The sequence below is a fragment of the Maniola jurtina genome, chromosome 24 (assembly GCF_905333055.1).
Source record: "Maniola jurtina chromosome 24, ilManJurt1.1, whole genome shotgun sequence".
Lineage (NCBI taxonomy): Eukaryota > Metazoa > Arthropoda > Insecta > Lepidoptera > Nymphalidae > Maniola > Maniola jurtina.
The window spans coordinates 9,340,660-9,360,889 of NC_060052.1; the positions used below are offsets into that span (position 1 = coordinate 9,340,660).

Sequence of the window (20,230 nt, forward strand, 5' to 3'; positions counted from 1 at the left end):
TGACGTAAAATTAGATTAGCTTTAAAGAGTAAATTTTCAGTTGTCAAAAGTTAACTTCCTAAGCAAAAAAAAGCAGTTAAAGCAAAATTTTGCTGATATTCTCATCAAAATTAGAAATAGAGGTAGAATTTAAAGAAAATTTTGAAGAAACTTTTCCAAACAGCTTTCCTCTTTCAGCTGAGAATATTTTGAGTTTCAGTTTGCTCATTTTTCTGCTCGATAGCTGTGTCGCAATTAGGATAACAATCTGTACTAACATCAACAAAAAAGGTCTACATCAATGCTAGTGTTCTTCATCTATTTTGAGTCTTATTTCTGTATTAATTAGTGCTAGTATAGTTTGATTGTGTTGCACTTGTGACCTATTGCTGTGGAACAGACATGCAAAGGTAGTTCAGGCTGAATGCTCGCTAACGAATGCATTTCGTCTAGCGATAGGCACGGGATGCTAATTTGAAATCATTTTCATTTGGTGAAATAATTACATTCCTTCACAGTGATTTCATAGGTGATTTTTATATTTTGTGTTTATACTAAAAAGCGGGATTTTAAATATTTTTCTTTTGTGAGATTTTGCTTTGTGATTTTTTACAGGCCACTATAAGTAAGGTAGCTAGTTTTACATAGGTAATTTGAAAAACTTTTCATCTGATTTTTCACATGCTACCTGTGAAACGGTCCATCTCTAACTCCGTCGATACATAAGAGCACTCGACGTGCGCAGACCGGCGGGAAACTTGCAGAGTGTGTGAAAAGTCGTACAAATGATTCTTTGTCGACTGTTACATAAGTTTTATACGTTGTTTTACGTTTACATTTAAACCAACTAAAATTCAGAAACAGTCGAAAAAATTTAAGGGTGTTAAAAACCTATGTAAATCCTAACTTGATGTAGATAAATACTATAAATAATCCCAATTCCCAATAGGTGTATTTTCTTTCAGAAAAAACTCTAAAGCGATGGCAATGATGGGGCGGGCATATTTTTCGAAGAGAGGAGGGAAACCTCCTCTCTTCGAAAAATAAAGGAGAGTTCCTAAAAAAAATCCTAAAAATAAAGGAGAAAGGAGAGGGAGTTTTCTTCGGGAGGGTTTTGGCGTTCCTATCAATTGAAGGTGGTCGAATGAGACCTGGTAGACCCGCCAAAACCTGAAGGAGGTTTATTGAAGCAGACCATACAAGAATAGGACTCTCGTAGGACCCTGCCAAGGTCGCAGTCAAAAGCAGAAGGGCATGGAAATAACTGTTGCAAAACACACAATGTGAAACAACTCTGCCTATTTACAGTTGATGTGATACAGCCCACTGATAGACAGACCGATGAACAGATGGATGGTCACACGGTGTCAGATGGACGGATTTCGTAGACACCCCTCAGTTACGGAACCCTAAAAATGATTCGCAAACTGTTAATTATTATTGTATCAACAATTTACATTTGTGTGTAACATTTCAATAGGAATAATTAATGATATCTTTATAAGCTTACTCGTACATGATAGGCTAATTTAATCGAGCGGTTCGAGTCAATCGTCATAACCTTTATCATTTGGTTCCGGTCGTCGCACTACCGTTATATTGTGACGATTGCGACCAACCGGCCGCCGGTAAACACTACAAACTATTTACTTAGTTACAATTACTCTTTTATAATTTTACTATATCAAACAATTCCCCTTCGATCAATATGTGCTAGATATGCGGACCCATGTCCATACTAATATCGTCGTACAACTGTGCTAATATTATGTGAAAGTGTGTCTGTCCGTATATTCGTATAACCGATTTTGCCCGGTACAGAGATAGCTTGCTTGAGAAGGATAATATAGTCTGCTTTTAGTCCCGGAAGGTCAAACAGTTCCCATGTGATTTTTAATAAACCAAACCCACGCGGATGAAGTCGCGGGCATCAGCTAGTCTTGTGATAAAATCAAGTAGGTCCATTAGGGGTATCAAATTTTTTATATATTAGTAGTTACTTTTTATCTTTATTAATTGTATTATAAATTGACACGGTTTAAATTTTTTGGACAGACAAGACAGACCTATATAGACGCATAATTTGTCAAAGATCTAAAGTGTCCGTCAAGATAATATTACTAGGTATCTTATTTTTTTTATTACAACGTTATTTTTAAATCCGGTCTAATAAAATAACAACATTAGTTTATTGAAGTCTTGGACCAACAAGACGCGGCAACAGTGTGAAAGATCCTTTTTTCCACGCACATGCAAACTGTGGAATCAACTCCCTTCTGCGGTGTTCCCACTAGATTACAACATGGGATTATTCGTGGGGCGGACCAACAAATTCCTGATAGGCCGGCAACGCATTGGCGGTTCCTCTGGTGCTGCAAATGTATGAACATTTCTAGCACCGGAGCGGTGGCAATAAATCACTTAGCATCAAGGTGAGGCGCCTGTTCGTTTGCTCGTTATTTTTATTAAGAAAAAAGAAATGCACGTCACATCATTGCATCCGTAAACGTTAACATTTTGTGTCAGGGAACTGTTTGTTACAAGTCACATAGTAAGTAAAGCAAATTATAATGGACTCAGTCATAAAAATACCCGAAAATTGTTCCAAATCTCTGGGTTTTGTATTTTAATCGGAAATAGTAATTATTTTTCCCGTAATTTCTATCATGCGGATACTTACTCGTAGTTAAAATTTTCAAAAATATCATGGAATTATTTTAGTTTATAAAAATTGTTTTACTTGATTTTTCACCACGCGGCGGCTAGTACCTATTGCTTTATTGGGATACTACAGTGAATAAATCTATCCTTCTTTTATTTTTACCATCGCTCGTCACTACTTTCACGCGGCGCGGCGTGTGCGTCCAAGCCTTTACTCAAGGATACACCTACTTTTTATGCCACTTGTCATTAATCAAGAAAGAAAGCGTTAATAATTCGTGACAGAAATGTTTCACCCGCGGGAGAAAGTGGAGCGGAGTCGCGGCGCGCAGCATAGCGCGTGATGTAAGTCTTACATGAGCGTCTGCACTGTACGCTATCTCCCTGTAGTGTAGCTCGCGATCATACAGACTCATTGCGTAACGAGCTTACAGTTATATTACAAAGCGCTTACCTACTTAACACTAATCGTCATTACACTAGGATTCTGTAAATTTAATTACATATCAAAAATTGCGCCATGCTGTAAATGCCGAAATTCGAGATAATATTATGTATGTTCACCGACTACTGAAGCGACTTTGATAAATTATTTAGAAATTTCCTTGAGTGTAGGTAAGAAAGACTCTATCATAAAAATTATATTTTTTATTTTTATTTATTTATTTATTATTATTTACATTTAAAATATACAGAGAGTTTTTACTACAGTCAGCTTCTGTAATAAAATATTATAAATTCTGTAAATTGTTGTTTAATCCGCAAACATAAATACACTGTCTTTTCCCTCACTCAGATACTTCTATGGGTCGGTAATTTGACACGATGGAGAGCAATCAGCCACAGCTCCACTGATTTCACATTTCTGCTTCAGACTTCTACAAAAAATCTAACTAACTTAACTATCTATCATTGCACAGCTCACACTGCCAGTGCCTATACAGTAGCTTCTTTTTAATATGGGAACATACGCTAAAATTATTCTAAGTATAAAATATTGTACCTCTGAAGGAGATTAACAATAACCCCTTAAACGACCCTATTACTAAGCCTCCGCTGTTGGTCCGTCCGTCTGTCTGTCCTATGTGTGTTCCTATTTATATTGCCACTATAACAAGAAATAATAAAAAAAAAAAAAATGGCCGTTATGTTGAAATCCTTCGTGTGCGAGTACGACTTGCGATTTCAAGATATATTCAAGGGGTTCATAGCGGATGAAAGTTTATATAAGAGTCCGCCATTTTTCAAGATAGCTCATTGCCGATTTTCTTTAATTCCAGTCGAACAAAACCGGGGCGGGTCACTAGTGTCGTTACAATTGTGAATGCACGGTTTATTGGCATAAGCAACTCGCTCATCTCATCTGAATGCTAACCGACGTCGGCTCGCGACACTTTCCCGCGCTCACTTTCTACATTCCTGCGCCGCTGCCATCGGCGACTGATCGCTGATCGGCGGACAGGTGGACCGTTTCACAGGTCTGATACCTGTAGTCCACCTATATGAAAAATCACATGAAAAGCCTTTTTATGTGGCACTCCATGGACTCGTTTTTTACCTAAGATAACGTTTCGTTAAACGTTTCATGAAAATCACTTATGATCATAAGTGCAAAAATTCACTATCCGTGAAACCCAACCTGCAAAATGTCCGCGTTATTGATCATAGCATGTGAAAACGCTGTTAAGAAAAATAATAATTTCACCAAATGATTTAAAATTAGCAATAACGTCCATCGCTGTGGAGCAGTAGCTCCGCGCGCATGTGCATTCCCGTGCGCGTGAGATAACTACAGCTCATCTCGCGCGAAGCTGTGCTCATAGTGACATAACATTTACACGATAACTGCTAGAATGGTTTTGTTCATTTTGTTAGAACGTAAGTGGTATATATAGTAGTAGTAGATACCGGTAATATTCTAGTGATTTTAAGATTTTAATACATAAGTAAATCTATACTAATATTATAAAGAGGAAACCTTTGTATTTTTGTATGTTTGTATTGAATAGGCTCAAAAACTACTGGACCGATTTCAAAATTTCTTTTACTATTACTTAGAGGAATTCTTCCGAATCCGTATAGGCTATATTTTATCCCGGAAAATAGATAGGATTTTTCGTGGTAATGAAAATTGTGGAGTAAGGCGTCGAAAAAACTGCCGTACGTTAACGATTCTCGCGAACGCTGCCTAAATGGTTAGAGATGTATGGTTGACTTCTATAGAAAAGTTGTAGAACTCAATAATGCCTACAAAAAAGTCCGCGATAGTATAAACCAAACATTTATATTTTAGCCATTATAACCACTTTTCCATAGAATAAAAGTAATTAAAATTATTAGCCTATGTTTATTGATCATATTATCGTCAAATACTAATCTATACTAAATGATAGGCTACTTTTTATCCCGGAAAATCAAAGAGTTCCCACGGCATTTCGAAAAACCTAAATCCACGCGGGCGAAGCCGCGAGCATCGGCTAGTAGGTATATAAAAGGAAAAGTTGACTGAGCGATTGATCTATCAGCACATACTTGATTGATGATTGAACGCACAGCTCTTGCTACTGGACGGATCGGGCTGAAATTCAGCATGCAGATAGCTATTACGAATAAAGAAATTTTTGAAAATTCAACCCCTAAATGGGGTAAAATAGGGATTTGAAATTTGTATAGTCCACGCGGACGGAGTCGCGCGCGTAAGCGAGTTATTTTATAATTACTCATAATTGAAATGAAATTAAAAATGACTGTTTTGAAAGTTTTTACGGAACAAGTCTGTCAAAACATCAATTAATGAAAAACGTTAATCAGGAAAAAACAGAGTTAAATTGTAGTTCATAAGAAAGACATCAACGCGCTCTATCTTTTACTCAATACAGTTTTTGCTGAATAATAGCGCTGTTTTTATAGCGTTATATTTTTTCTAAAATGCCACGGTAGCCTAGTGGTTAAGACGTTCGCCTCCAATTCGGGAGGTCGGGGATTCGATCCCGGGCACGTAGGTACCTCTATTTGCGAGTTACGTGCGTTTTAAAATCACTTGAAGATCACTTGCTTTGACGGCGAAGAAATAATGTTCTCGGCGGTATGTGAAGGCTGCCAATCCGCACTAGGCCAGCGTGGTAGGCGGTGGCCCATAGCTACACTTTTCTCATTGAGCGAGTTGATCATGATTGATGATATTATTATTTTTAAACTTTAGATAAGAATTTTTTTTGAATAATGAATGTTTGGTCATTAAGTAATGACAGAACACCACCTGTGATGATGTCACGCCACAGGTGTACAGCACATCCAATATCGATGATCGTATCGCGTGAAATCTGATCCTATATCATGTAATAACTATCTGCAGAGTATAATTAATACACAATAGTAAAACCGCGAGCGGTCTCCATTCGTTCAAGCAATGATGTCAACGATTTAATTTTGGATCCTCGTGCCGTATGAAATAGGAGACCGCCATCAATTACATATCTTTTATTCATTACAAGACAGTCTCAACCACAGCTAGATTTCATTGACCACAACTCGGCACCGCAAATAACTATATTTATATTACTTTTTTTATTTATTTATTCAGATACAAGTTAGCCCTTAACTGCAATCTCACCTGACGGTAAGTGGTGATGCAGTCTAAGATGGAAGCGGGCTTACTTGGAAGGGGTATGGCAGTTTTTACTAAACTCATAATCCTTTGGTTTCTCCCGGGATCGTACCGGATCGTGCTCCAAAAATATGTCCCCGGGACAAACCACACGCTGTGTTTTTTTTTAAAGATAATTTAAATATTAATATTATTTAATTTAATAATTTCATTCAATTCCCGGCTACCGGGACGACGGGACTACCCAAAACCAAGCTATCACCGTTTGGTATTGTATGGATTTGCCAAAATTGTTACTTTTTATTGCAAACTAGCTGCTGCCCGCGACTTCGTTCGCGTGGATATAGGTTGTTAAAAATCCCATGGGAACTCTTTAATTTTCCGGGATAAAGAGTAGCCTATGTGTTAATCCATGGTATAATCTACCTCCATCCTAAAGAGCCAAATCCGTTTAGTAGTTTTTGCATAAAAGAGTAACAAACATACACACATACATTAATACACACACGCATACATACATACACACAAACTTTCGCCTTTATAATATTAGTGTGATAGTGTAATTTTAAAAACTAAGTAGTTGTAAAAACCCATTGTGGTTAGGTCAGTGTTGTCGCGCAACTTTGCTCGTTACGTCGCGCTCGCACGCTCGTCTTCATAGCAACTACAGACAAACTGAACTACCTCACAAACAAACTGAACTCGTGCAAAACTACTCAAACTTCTCAGCATCGCGACTTTTTGTACAGTTTTGCTATCTAGACCAGAATGGCTTCGGAAAACTATCGTTATGATATGATATTATTCGGATAGAATATACTTATTTGCGCTGTTATTTTACACTAGTTGACCCGCCCGACGTCATTCGGAGGGAGTTTCTTTAAATCCTTCCTTAGTAGGGATCTATAATTTGACTTGTTTTCTGGCTTAATTGTAGACACAATTTGTAGACGTCATTTTCAAGCTATAAGTATCCATGAGCATTGGTATTTAGGCGTTCAGTTAAAAATAAAAGTGTGTGTTTTAGAATTTTTGAATCTATAGCCCCTAGTTATATAATAATATTAAAACTGTAATTTTCTTAGAAATTGAAAAGCAATCGTAACTCTGAAGCAGGCAAACCAAACAAAGAGCTTACGCAAGTAAATAAGTAGGTATTGTGGCTAACTGCAGTGTGGGAACCAACAGACAGACAACAGCGCGGCAGCGTGCAACTGTTGCACAAGCGCAACGGCTCTGTGAATTATGAATGCGTTGTGTGTTTTCTGACCTTAAAACTTACACGCTTTTTATTATCAAGTTATTCTAATAAGTTAAGTATGTATATTATTATGTAGTCCAGTTAAGACTTTACAATTTTGTCAAATAAGCTTATAGGTACAAAGTATGTAAGTATATGATTGTACCTATTTATAAATTCGCAGATTTTTAAATTACATACTTCCATTAATTTGGTGTTAATTTTTTTTTTACTTTATGTGTACATTATAATAAACTCTATTATGAGCTTTGATAAGATTTTCAAAGAAGACGTTTGAGAAGGTAGAGCTAGTAAATATTGATAAAAACAAACCTTGAAAAAGTTTAATAAGTATTATTATGTTTTTAAAAAGTCAACTAGTAATAAACGTGAGGCTCGTGGCAATTCATTAAATTGAATTTAATAATTCTATTTGGAATAGGCTAAAAGTTCAAAATATGAATAAAAACAACGCAAGGTCAGAACCAACAGTTGACCTCCGACAGACAAAGATGTAGGACGATAACATGCAACCCAACGACAATCAGTCGAGAGATTTCCTAACCACTCCAAAATATTAATGACTTTTTTGGATTCAACGCGATTAGTTGGTTAATATTTAATTGAAATGATCTGAGATTTTGAAATTAAATTGTCAAACCAGAGAAAAATTACGATGACTGTTAAAAGGTATATGTGTAAGTAGGTAAAACGAAGCGACTCTACAATATACTAGAAAGATAGGCAAGACATGTAGATATGTACGAGCCGTGGACTCTCAGCTCAATCTGCTGGATCTGAGGTCTCTTCTAACACGGAGTGACGACTGATCGTAAATACAATAAATAAATCTATACAAAAAAACTAAATTAAAATCGGTTCATTCGTTTAGGCGCTACGATGCCACAGACAGATACACAGATACACAGATACACAGATACACAGATACACAGACACACAGATACACAGATACACACGTCAAACTTATAACACCCCTCTTTTTGGGTCGGGGGTTAATAATATAGTTCTACTTAGAACATTTTGAGATTTTATTTTTTATTATTCTTGACTATGTAGTAAATGTACAGTTTGCATTTAATATTAGGTGCCTATGTAAAATACTTGCACGCCATTCCAGGGCAAATGTGGTGATACTAAAATGAATTGTAATCTCTATGTTAACCTGCATTTGAGCAAATAAATAAACGATGGATGATTGATACTACACGGTATTATATTTGTAGGGCAGTGGTGTGGTAGTGGGTAGTGGAGCCGAAAGCACTATATAAACACAATTCCTCGAATTCCGTCCGTCCATCCCTCCATCGTCCAGCGGCGAGCGTCTCGGACTTGCAATTTGTTGAGTAAGGCTAGTTACACGATGTCTTTGAACAGGACTTCAATGGATTTTATATTCATACTGTTCAAAAGAGAGAGATTCTTTATCCCAGAGATTAGGACGAATCGATACGAAAATTCCCCGTCGTAGTGAACTGCTCGTCATCAAGCCCTCTCACCTACACGTCTAGTGTGTCTAAACCACAAGCCTTCATTTGTTTTTTAAAATCATTATAGGCAAGCGCTTGACCACAATCACACCTGATGGAAAGTGATGATGTGGCCTAAGATGGGACGCGTTTACCTAGAAGGTGCCTATTCACTCTTGTTAAAGATACTCGGATTGTGATTGGTAGGAAACACAGATAGCAGAAGAGTTCAACTTCAACTTTTTACTCCCAACAGTTCACTGCATCTAAACTCTATTCCAAACCTTCGCCACGCGTATGAGGAATGATGACCCAAAAAGTTCTGTGTGTGTAGACTGCAGACGGAATGTCGACGACATAAGGATGGAAACTCGGGCGACGTGTTGCGGTGCGGTGGTAAATTCTGATTTGAAACAGGTGTTATCAAAGCGCTGTTACCGCTGGGCGGTCGCGCCGTGCGACTGCACCGGCACCGGTGCGGGTCCCGTTGCTGACCCAGTGGCGCGGAATGCGCGGACCATCGCCCGCCGCCGCCACCGCCCGCCGGCCTAGCAACACCAGCGCTACATCACACTGAACACTCAGTCCTATTCAACAGACGGACGTCTCTTTTTTGCTCCAAATATCATGAGGTCCTGTTGTACCTAGCTTTTTATTTTAATTTTGATTAATTTAGCCTTGTTTACCCGACTGCGACTGCAATCCGCTGTTGCCATCGATTTACCTATTGTGGCGCAGCGGAGACCAAGTCTTAATCTAAAATTATAGATGATTACTCCAATTCAATTGGCATAAGACATTAACCATTCAAGTGTGGCCACTCAGTTTAACGTTGATTATCGCGATAATTATGGCGTTGCTGGGCATTGACGTTGACCCTAATGTAGCCGCGACATAATAAAATTAGCGTAAAACTTTAGCGGCAATGTAGAGCGCGGCGACCGTTAGATGCGCGGCCGAGAACCGCGCTCCCGTGCGTAGCGCCGACTCATCGCACGGCCGCGGCCCACGCGGTCATTCTATACTTTCATACTAGTATTCTGCAATAAATAGCAATAGGTATTACTTAGTGGCTAGTAATGACGTCAAAACGAATAATGTACATCATACAACTCCATGTAACATAAGAAGGGCTTTCTGCAAGCTGTGCGAGCGATCATAATAATTTATTCAACAATGACTTAATTTGTATAGAAACAAGTGTAAATTAAAAATTTATAACACCCCCGACGATCCAAAGTATTTGAGTTTTCCAAAACATCATTTTCAAATAAATAATTATGAATTTAGGCAACGTCCATCTTGACAGCTTGACATTTGTCTATTGACATAATATTATGAACCTAACGGTTATCTAACCTTCTTTTCTACAAGAAAACTAGAAAAGAGCTGATAACTCTTAAACGGCTGAACCAATTTTTTTAGATTATAGCTAAGAACACTCTCGATCAAGCCACCTTTCAAACAAAAAAAACTAAATTAAAATCGGTTCATTCGTTTAGGCGCTACGATGCCACAGACAGATACACAGATACACAGACACACAGATACACACGTCAAACTTATAACACCCCTCTTTTTGGGTCGGGGGTTAAAAAATGGGAAGCATGACGAGACCTTCGCTAAGATTTACAAAAAATCCATCCGAAAGAAGTCGGGGCGAACCAGCTAATCTTAATACATAAAACGAAAAACTGACATATTGTATCAACACAGCTCAAAGCACTGGGGATCGAAACTGAAAAGCATGTAGGTTGTATCATAACGTAGATATCCCTTCACAACATACAGGCGAGCAAAGTTGATTGACTAAGATTGAGAAGCCTAAGATTGACGTGTATTCTGTGGTAATACGTCATAATATTATTATAGGTACACGCGAAAGTTTGTCTTTCTGCCTGTCGCGGTCGTCCATGAATGTTAGACTGCCATATAGTGCCATATAGATCAACCCATCTCCAGTCCACTACTAAGGACAGGTTTCCTTGCAAAGTTATAAAATATGAAAAGCCACAGTCCGCCACGCTGGCCTGCGATATGCGGATTGGCAGACTTCACATATCTTTGATATCATTATGGAAAATTTTCAGGTACTTATACAGATTTCCTCAACATATTTTCCTTCACCGTTAAAGCAAGTGATATTATATTGCTTGAAACGCACATAGCTCTCAAAAGTTTAAGGATCGAACCCCCGACCTATCGAATAGGTTGCCGTCTTAACCACTGGGCTGTTAGGTACTGCTTAATGCATAGGTATGTAAATACAGCTAATTGCAGCGCGTTCGCTCGCGTTTCAATGAAGTATTTCTAATGTGACAAAGAGTATGGAATGTGTGTGATTGCCGTGGAAGCCGCGGCGGGAGCGGAGTGGGATATTGCATTATGTGCAGTTTTGCTTTCTACAAGTGGTGACATACGCCGCCCGTGGGAGCCGGCTGAGAAAGTGCATCGTAAAAACCGATTAGGGGTGTGAATATATTATACTGTCATCACTCTTAAGCATAACCTGACGACGTCGTCCTGGCCTGCGCCGGCACATCTAGTGCTCTTCACACACATTTGGTAGATTTACTTAGATCAATCTGCCAAATGTGTACGGAGTAAGACAGCAGTCAAACACGTAGCTGTAACACTTGGGTAAGAGCTCAGGCGAGCGCTGCGTTGTCAGCTAATGGTCAATTATAGATCAGAATAATTAATTGTACGTTGATTTTTAGGGTTTCGTACTCAAAGAGTAAATCGGAGTACTTATTATACTGTATTTTTTTTAAATACTAAAAACAATGATTCATGAAGTAGTTTGTAAGATGTAACCAAGACAAACGAACATTTCTTGGGGTTTTCTTTCACGGTTTGTTGCGATGTTCTTGCTCGGATATTAAAATATATTTACATATATATTTATATATACATATGTTGCTCATAATAATGTAAATAAAATAAATAAATAAAAATAGTGTCAAAGCGTGGCCACGCTTGCAAGTAAAGTGGGTACAGAGGTGAAACGTAACATTGTGCCGCCGACCCTCGGCGCCTTCGGCCAACGTCAACCGCTGCTGTGCTGCTGGCTGCTGGCATGGCTTTCCACTCCATATACTTCATGAATTCGATTCTGTATTAGGTACGTATTGATGTAATATCCTACTATCATACTAATATTATAAAGATACAGTTTGTGTGTATGTGTGTACGTATGTTGGTTACTCCTTCACGCAAACACTACAAGACGAATTTGGCTGAAATTTGGGATGGAGATAGATAATGTTCTGGATTAACACATAGGCTACTTTTTATCCCGGAAAATCAAAGAGTTCCCGTGGAATTTCAAAAAACCTAAATCCACGCGGATGAAGTCGCGGGCATCAACTAATCTACTATAATTTAAATATACCAAATGAAATCAAATCAAAATGTAAGTAGGTATTTCATTTAGGACAACTAGTGTTTTTTATACAACATCTATGACTCCACCACCGGGTCGGAATGCAGAATCTGCTTTCCAAACCGGTGCGTGGTAGAGTCTTGATATATATATCTTAAGTGGCACAGGCTGTGTCCTGCATTGAAATATATAAGTTCATGAATTCAAGGAAAATAGAACCACCCGAGTATCTCCTCGTGTGATAGAACTCTAGAAATCGAGTATCATAATATCCTTAAACCCATCAGCGCTATCACCAAAATATGTTATCTCCCTTGTCTCCACTCCCGCCTCCCGCCTCCCGCCTGCCGCCGTCAACACAACACAACACAAAAAGCGCGGAATGTTGGCGCCGGCGACGCGCGCCGCGAGTCACGAGCGATCAGCGTTTATAGTGGATTATTTAATGCCAATTTCTCAACCCATAAAAATCTAATAGAAATATAAGTTCGATTGAATTCCTCTCGGTTATGTAAAACATCCCAATTATTTTAAAAAATATGATCTTCCGCTTATTGATTTCATTTCAACAATCTCAGAACAATCTAAACTGTCAAAAAATTGTTTCGAATCCTCTAATAAAACGATATTGATACTTGGCTCTTGTGCAGTGATTAAGTATACCAGACCAAATAACAAGTGTAAATTGAAAATTTGTAACACCCCCGACGATCCAAAGTATTTGAGTTTTCCAAAACATCATTTTCAATTTCAAAATAAATAATTATGTATTTAGGCAACGTCCATCTTGACAGCTTGACATTTGTCTATTGACATAATATTATGAACCTAACGGTTATCTAACCTTCTTTTCTACAAGAAAACTAGAAAAGAGCTGATAACTCTTAAACGGCTGAACCAATTTTTTTAGATTATAGCTAAGAACACTCTCGATCAAGCCACCTTTCAAACGAAAAAAACTAAATTAAAATCGGTTCATTCGTTTAGGCGCTACGATGCCACAGACAGATACACAGATACACAGACACACAGATACACACGTCAAACTTATAACACCCCTCTTTTTGGGTCGGGGGTTAAAAAGAAAATTATATTATAAACCAATCAGTGACTCATACTCGTATGATAAGTCAAGACTCTACCAACCAATTAGAAAGCAGACTGAAACACCGGAATATTAATACAATCTTATTTTCCTGCGCAGGTTGAATTTTTGAAGATGTGATGTCGCAGTCGCTTGCTGCATGAGCCCCGCTCTCGTGTGATTTCCATACGCCGCCATTTGGCGCTAAGCTGTTAGCTGTTAGCTGTTAGCATTCAAATATGCAGACACCGCGATTTGACGCTTTTATGATACATTTATCTTTCACGTTATAATAATAATGTTTCGCCATTTTACCTACCACGCGATAATAAGGTCCATCGATTAATTAGAAAGGTAGTTTTAGTAGGCACATTAATTTGCATTAAGTATCTGAAAAACTCTCAACTAAGATGATTGGAAAATAGAAAATGTCATTCCCAACGGAGTTTCGTAAACTATCATTTACAAAGTTAAACGAAATCGTAAATGTAGTTAGGGCAGTTAACTCCGGAAGCGCAGCAGTTGCAGTCGGTAAATCCTGCCGCTTCCGGTCCTCGGCTCCTCCGCTCCTGTGGCACGGACAAGTTTTCGCGCTCCTAACTCTAAACACTTGGACACACGTAGCTTCCAGCTCTGAGCTAATATATTCGGTGATCAATCTGGCGCTAGCACTGATGACATGAAAACATCACATCGCCCTGCTGAGGACGAGGGTCGTACGATGCCGTGTAGAAACCAAAGGGATATGGGTTTAATAAAAACTGCCATACCCCTTCCCAGTTAGCCGCTTCCATCTCAGACTGCATCATCACTTACCACCAGGTATGATTGCAGTCAAAGGCTAACTTCTGAATATAAAAATAAAAAAAGAAGTACTTACTTACGTTTTCAGTTAGGTGACCCAAAGAGGCACAAAACAAGGAATTGTGGAGAAATCAGAGAAAGACGTTTGCCGTATGGTACACTACAATTACTAGTCGGCCAGCTACTGAAGGATTCTACGATAAATAGTTTAACTATGTATCGTTGGATTCTTCAGTTGATACAAAAATATTCGAGATTTTAAACAAGTAATGAAATAGGTATAGCTACTTACACGGTTTTCTTAAATATAGCTTTAAGTAATTCACTTTAGTTTGCAATCATTTCAAGCTTTCAAGTTGCTTTTCTGGAGTTTATTGAGGTTTTAACTAAGATTTAATGAAGATTATTAACTGTTAGCTTGGTGTATCACAGTCTGAATCATAAATGACTCGTTGTCGATGAAACGAGATCTGAAAGTCAAACTTCATAAAATTATGAACTTTATAGCTTTAAAATTAATAAAAATGATATATCACTTGTAAATGATAAACCTGAGAACCTCCAGTGTCGAGTTAACAGAACTGGTCTCAGTTGGCTTCACTCGTACACCTTGTGTGACGAAACAGAGCTTTTAACATTTAGTCTGCTAGGGTCGCTTACAAAAGATTTACCCACTACCTAATACGTACTCGTATATGTAATTACAATTTATCACTTATCTAGCTACTAATAAACTATTAAAAAGGTTGCAGTCTAGATTCAGAGACACGAAAGTAAGTACCTACCTACAACAGAGATCATCATCGTTGCAGGAGCCCCTAGCAATGCCATCGGTTTGATATAGGTAATGTCAGTCATGAAAATAATAATATGTTATGTAAATGAAAGCGCGGACGTGGTCGCCGCCTCTCCGGCGTCTTGTGATGTTCGTGCGAATGAAAGTAGCTCGTGTTGCTGACCGAGTTAGATGTTAACGTATAACTAACTACAAGTATAACATGTTGTGTTCTGTACGTCCGTTTGTATTGCCGGTTTTCCAAGATTTTGACAACATTGAAATGAAACTAAATGAAAATGTATTGTTATTTAAGTCATTCATTTCAAGATTGATCAACCAGTAATATACCTACCTACCTGCATACAAAATAACTAGGTACATTTTTTTATTTGTAGCGGAAATACAAATAGACGTACCTACTTACTCACGCAGTAGTTGTGAAGAAAAACGTGTTTAAATTCATTTCTATTAAGTACACAATTATTTATTACCCATCGTTGTTATAGGCCTGAAGAATTTTATTGAAAGTAAATAATATGAAGCTGTAAAAAAATCTTTTACAATTAACACCATACTACCTATGTATATCAAGTTGTCGCATTTAATATTTATGTACTTACGTAACAAACCATACTACATCCAATAAATAATAATAACTTTATTCAGATAGTTACTTCAGTCAGTCTTAAGTCAATAAATATAACGGTAAATATTCTGGCTGGAATTGCGATAGTTTCCGAAAATATAGATCATCTAGATGCTTAAGATCAAAGAAGATACTATTAAGGTCCATCTCTTATCTACATATCGCAAGCAACTAGGAACGCCCTTCCGGCGTCAGTTTTCCCTTCCACCTATAATATGGGTACCTTCAAGTCAAGAGTGAATAGGCAACTTCTAGGCAAGCGCGCTCCATCTTAGGCTGCATCATCACTTGCTAGCAGGTCTGATTGCAGCCAAGCGCTAGTCTATATAATTTAAAAAAAAAAAAACGTCACCAAAGATTCATCGTCATCTTCACTCCCGCGCTCCCGATACGCACTTTTTAATTTTCGGAGTTGTGTGTGTTTTAATAAAACAACAATTAAGTATTTAAGTAATTAAATAGCACTCGCTTTAACTATGAAGGAAACGTCATGAAAGGTGTGTGAAGACTTGGTCAGTGTGAGAGATTCTGGCCTACACCTTCCTCATTTTGAGAGGAGACCTGTAGACGACTGGCGACGGGTTGTAATCTAGAGATGACTGTATAATGCCAGATTCCCCTGTGGGTGTACACCCCACGCGGCTTCATAATATGAAGTCGCGGCGCCACCTTTGATAAAGTTACGGCGCGTGCGGGCGCGAAGCAAAACGAACAGACTTTATTCTAGAGCACTGGAGTGTAAGCCAGCCCGCCAATTTCGTATTAGGGATCTCTTGCAACGATACTATGCACGATATTTGAACGTATTACGCCTTTAATTTCGCGTGAAACACTGAGATAGTAATTGCAGCTAACGACCAATTGAATTCCCGGCGAGAATATAATAATCCCTAATTTATGAAACGCGAGACTCAATCGTGGAAATTTTCCGCCGAAGCACAACTTTCAACATTTAATCTCTCCGAACCAACGAGGCGGCCGGCGTTCGTTGACATTCAACACTTGCAATTCAAATATAACTTTAAAGATAAAAAATTATAGCTTAATTATAGCTTAGTTACATCCAAGAGACGGACATAGACTTTTATCCTAGAAATGCAACTTTTAAAAAATCATCCACGCGGACGAAATCGCGGGCGTCATCTAGTAAAGTCACAATTGTACGAAAAATAAAAGAAAAATAAAATTCTTGATTTATAAAGAGCTGGCTAAAAACATAATCAGCACCGCTGTCCGAAACAATCTAATTCATTAGCGCTTTATTAGGTTTGAAAGCGCATCAAAACAAGTGTTTGGGTAAGTACTTTAGGTAAGATCTGGTTTTTATTCAAGTAAACATTTTGAAAACGAACTACAAATTTCTGTCTAAGTATATTATTTGGTTATGAATGTAGCCGGTAACCTTTGCTCTACGCACTGCAGCTGCGCCACAGTGAGGAAGCTCAATACTTAGCTACTTCGCAAATCTTGCTATCGTCAAATTTCCTTTTCCGAGCGCAGGAATTTCCCGAGAATTTTTTAGCTGAATTTACTAGCGATAAAGTACCACACTAGTACGTATGATACTTAAATACAAGTTTTTGAATTCAAATGTTATACCTACTGCAAAGTATCTAGGTAGGCAAGCTATACTTATTGTACCTATACGAGTAGTGCGCTGTGCGATGAATTTGTTTTTTTCAGAGGTTTTCTTAAACTTTTCTAAATTACTTTTTTCGTTAGTGTCACTATGCATAGTTATTTTAAGTGCGAAACCAATGACTTCTAGAAGTCATTGTGCGAAATTACGTTTGTTTGTTGGCAATCACGTCGCAAAGGAGTAACGCGATCGAAAATTAAAAAACTTTCGCGAGATTTTACGGACGAAGATTAGATTTTTGGACGAAGTCGCGCGCATCAGCTAGTAACTTATAACTCAGCACAATGCAGGCCACCAGAAGCCTGATTAGGTACAGGTTCCGAATATACATAGAATTTTAGACATACGATACCGCGGCCATCATTTCCGCCACCATTGGCCGAACCAGTGGTAGATGCTTTTGACGATTCAAAAGTGCTTGAATAAAAATATCTTCAATTTTGAAGTATTTTGAATTTTCATTAAAAGGAAAAATCAAAAACTTAATAGTAGGTAATTTAGTTCCCGCAACAGTTTCTGCGCCAGTGGCCGGGCGCGCACTCACCGGCGGCGAGCAGCGCGGCGCACGCCACGCCCACGAGGAACAGCATCGCGACAGCTCCTGCAGCCACTGACTACTACGTACTACTACGGCTACTTGCAGAGCTCGGCTCTCGTATGAACAGTACGCGCGCTTGCGCCGGCGCCTCGCGGAACACTGGCTGCTGGGATGCTGGGCGCCGCCGCTCCAAGCACCGACAGATCTAACGCGCGCCACTCACGCGCCTGCCGCTGGGGCATGCCTCCCCAAATTGTATTATGATCAACCCATCGCCAGCTCACTAATTGAACACAGCTCTCCTTTCCTCACGCAGGTTTCCTCACGTGTCTTTCTGCACCGAAGCATGAATGAAGTTTAGTTCAGTTTGTTAAGAAAAGTTACAGGGGCATGTCTGGAATCGAACCCCAGACCCTGGATAGGAAATCGACGCACGTCTTAACTACAAGGCCATCACCGCTTAATGACTGTAAAATATTGTATCCTAAATGAATGAATGAATGAATATGTTACGTGTATAGGCGCGGGGCCAATCTCCTAGATTGTCCCTGCGGTAGGATGCCACAATGCAGGACCTTCCTAACTCCCTATGTCGTCTCTGTCACCCTGCCTCACGGTTGTGTGTATAGAGTATAGACTAGTGCTATGTAGTATGTGTAGTATAGAGCGCGCTGGTCTGGAACACACGAATGCAATTAGAGTTCTGCTCATTATTCTGAAAATACTTTTACTCGTTTACTCGTATTCTCATACTGACCGGCAGGCACGTGTGTAAAGAGCGATATTGCCCCGTCCGCCGTGCGCTGAGATTGCTTCTTCTGCGGCAGGCGCGTGAGTAGCCCGCTTTATTGGATGTTGCGAAGTTACCATTACTTTCTGCTCATCCTTCGCGGGTTCGATCAAAATGTCAGAGTGCTGAAGAGTTCTGACCTCGATAAATACTTAGTACTAGCATTCAACTGCAAAGCTAACAGCTAACAGCTACCTTGCCAACAGCTACTTCGTAACTCACCTGTCAAAGCAACAGCTAAATCCGCTACCTATGTAATTTTTTACAATTTTCGTCTTTGATGTCATTTTCGCAGAAACCCGATTTTTAGCGTGTGTGCTAGTCCAATAGATAACCTTTTTAGCTAGGTATGTGATTTTGATCTAATAGTAAAGCATATTGTTTAAAACATTTAAGTTTAGTTTCCTGAAAACTTGGGATTTGACACTTAGCAGATTGTTTATGCGCAGTGACGTCATATACCTGGCTCGTTGTCTGATGGCCAGCGCGCTCCGCTGCAGGTGACGAAGTCCTGGGCTGGATTCCCGGCTCGGGCCAAAAATAGCTAAGCATTGGATTTGTGACATAGCCCAAACTATACTAGCAAGCTAAAGTTCCAGTGGGCAGGCCATGCCCGTCGTAGAGCGATGGCCGTTGGAGCCGGAAAGTCCTTGAGTGGAGACCGCGTATAAGCAAGCGTAGTGTGGGACGCCCTCCAGCACGATGGACCGACGATATAAAGCGGCTGGCGGGAAGTGGCTGGATGAGGGAGGCTGAGGAGCGGGTGTGGTGGCGCTCTATAGGGAAATGTCTAACAGTGGATGTCCACAGGCTGATGATGATGATTCCGGATTTTTCAGTTAAGAAATTCTCAGTATTAGAGTCCGGAATCAGAAAATTGGCGGTGTTTTACCATCGCGCTTGTTGATCTCTCTCCGGTCGTGTCGGGTTGCGTCCCATCGGGCTATGAGAGTGAGGGAATAGAGAGTGCACCTGTGTTTGTTCTATAGTATCTCCTGCGCAGTTGGCTAATTTCTATGGAGGTTGGCCGACCGTGAAGAAGAAGACCGCCATGTGAATTATAAAACTATTGGGACTTCAGCGTAAGTTTAGCGACCACAGCTGGAGAAAGGCCTTTCGGTATGCACGAGAGCAGGTTTTAGACACAAAGCTGCTTTAGAAAATATTTAAGTAACTAGGTTAGGTAGGTACCTACAAAATCTACTACCTACCTACCTAGTTACTTAAATATTTTCTAAATTTTTTTATAACCATCGACTCATTGCCAGCCCATTATTGAGCACGAGTCTCCTCTTAGAATAATTATTGAAGCCACGCTAGTCCAGTGCGGAGTGGCAGACTTCACACGCCTTTGAAAACATTATGAAGAACTATCAGGCATGCACGAAACCTATACTAAAACAAGATACCTATCTATAATAGCATAAAAGGCACAACAAACCTAACTCCGAGAAGTCAGAGTCGCGTGCGAGATCGAACTCGGATCGGTGTTCCGAACACAAAGCTCGCTATTACTGCTATTACTGCACCGCTTCAACTATGATGGCACTAGTGCAACCAGGCCTTACCCGTGGCTAGGCCACCTCGTTGCC

At 39.3% G+C, this 20,230-nt stretch overlaps 1 protein-coding gene across 4 annotated transcripts in view; it reads right to left on the reverse strand.

Annotated features, from left to right (window-relative positions):
• LOC123877493 (protein Skeletor, isoforms B/C) overlaps positions 1–17,979 on the reverse strand; it is a 64,729-nt gene extending 46,750 nt beyond the window's left edge. For 3 of the 4 annotated variants that reach the window (XM_045924291.1, XM_045924290.1, XM_045924292.1), the window contains exon 1: positions 17,855–17,979. In XM_045924291.1, the coding sequence (XP_045780247.1) occupies positions 17,855–17,900 (46 nt within the window). In that variant the 5' untranslated portion in view covers positions 17,901–17,979. The remainder of the gene's footprint in view (positions 1–17,854) is intronic. The other variant, XM_045924289.1, reaches the window with a different exon arrangement.
• Between the last annotated feature and the right edge of the window lie 2,251 nt (positions 17,980–20,230).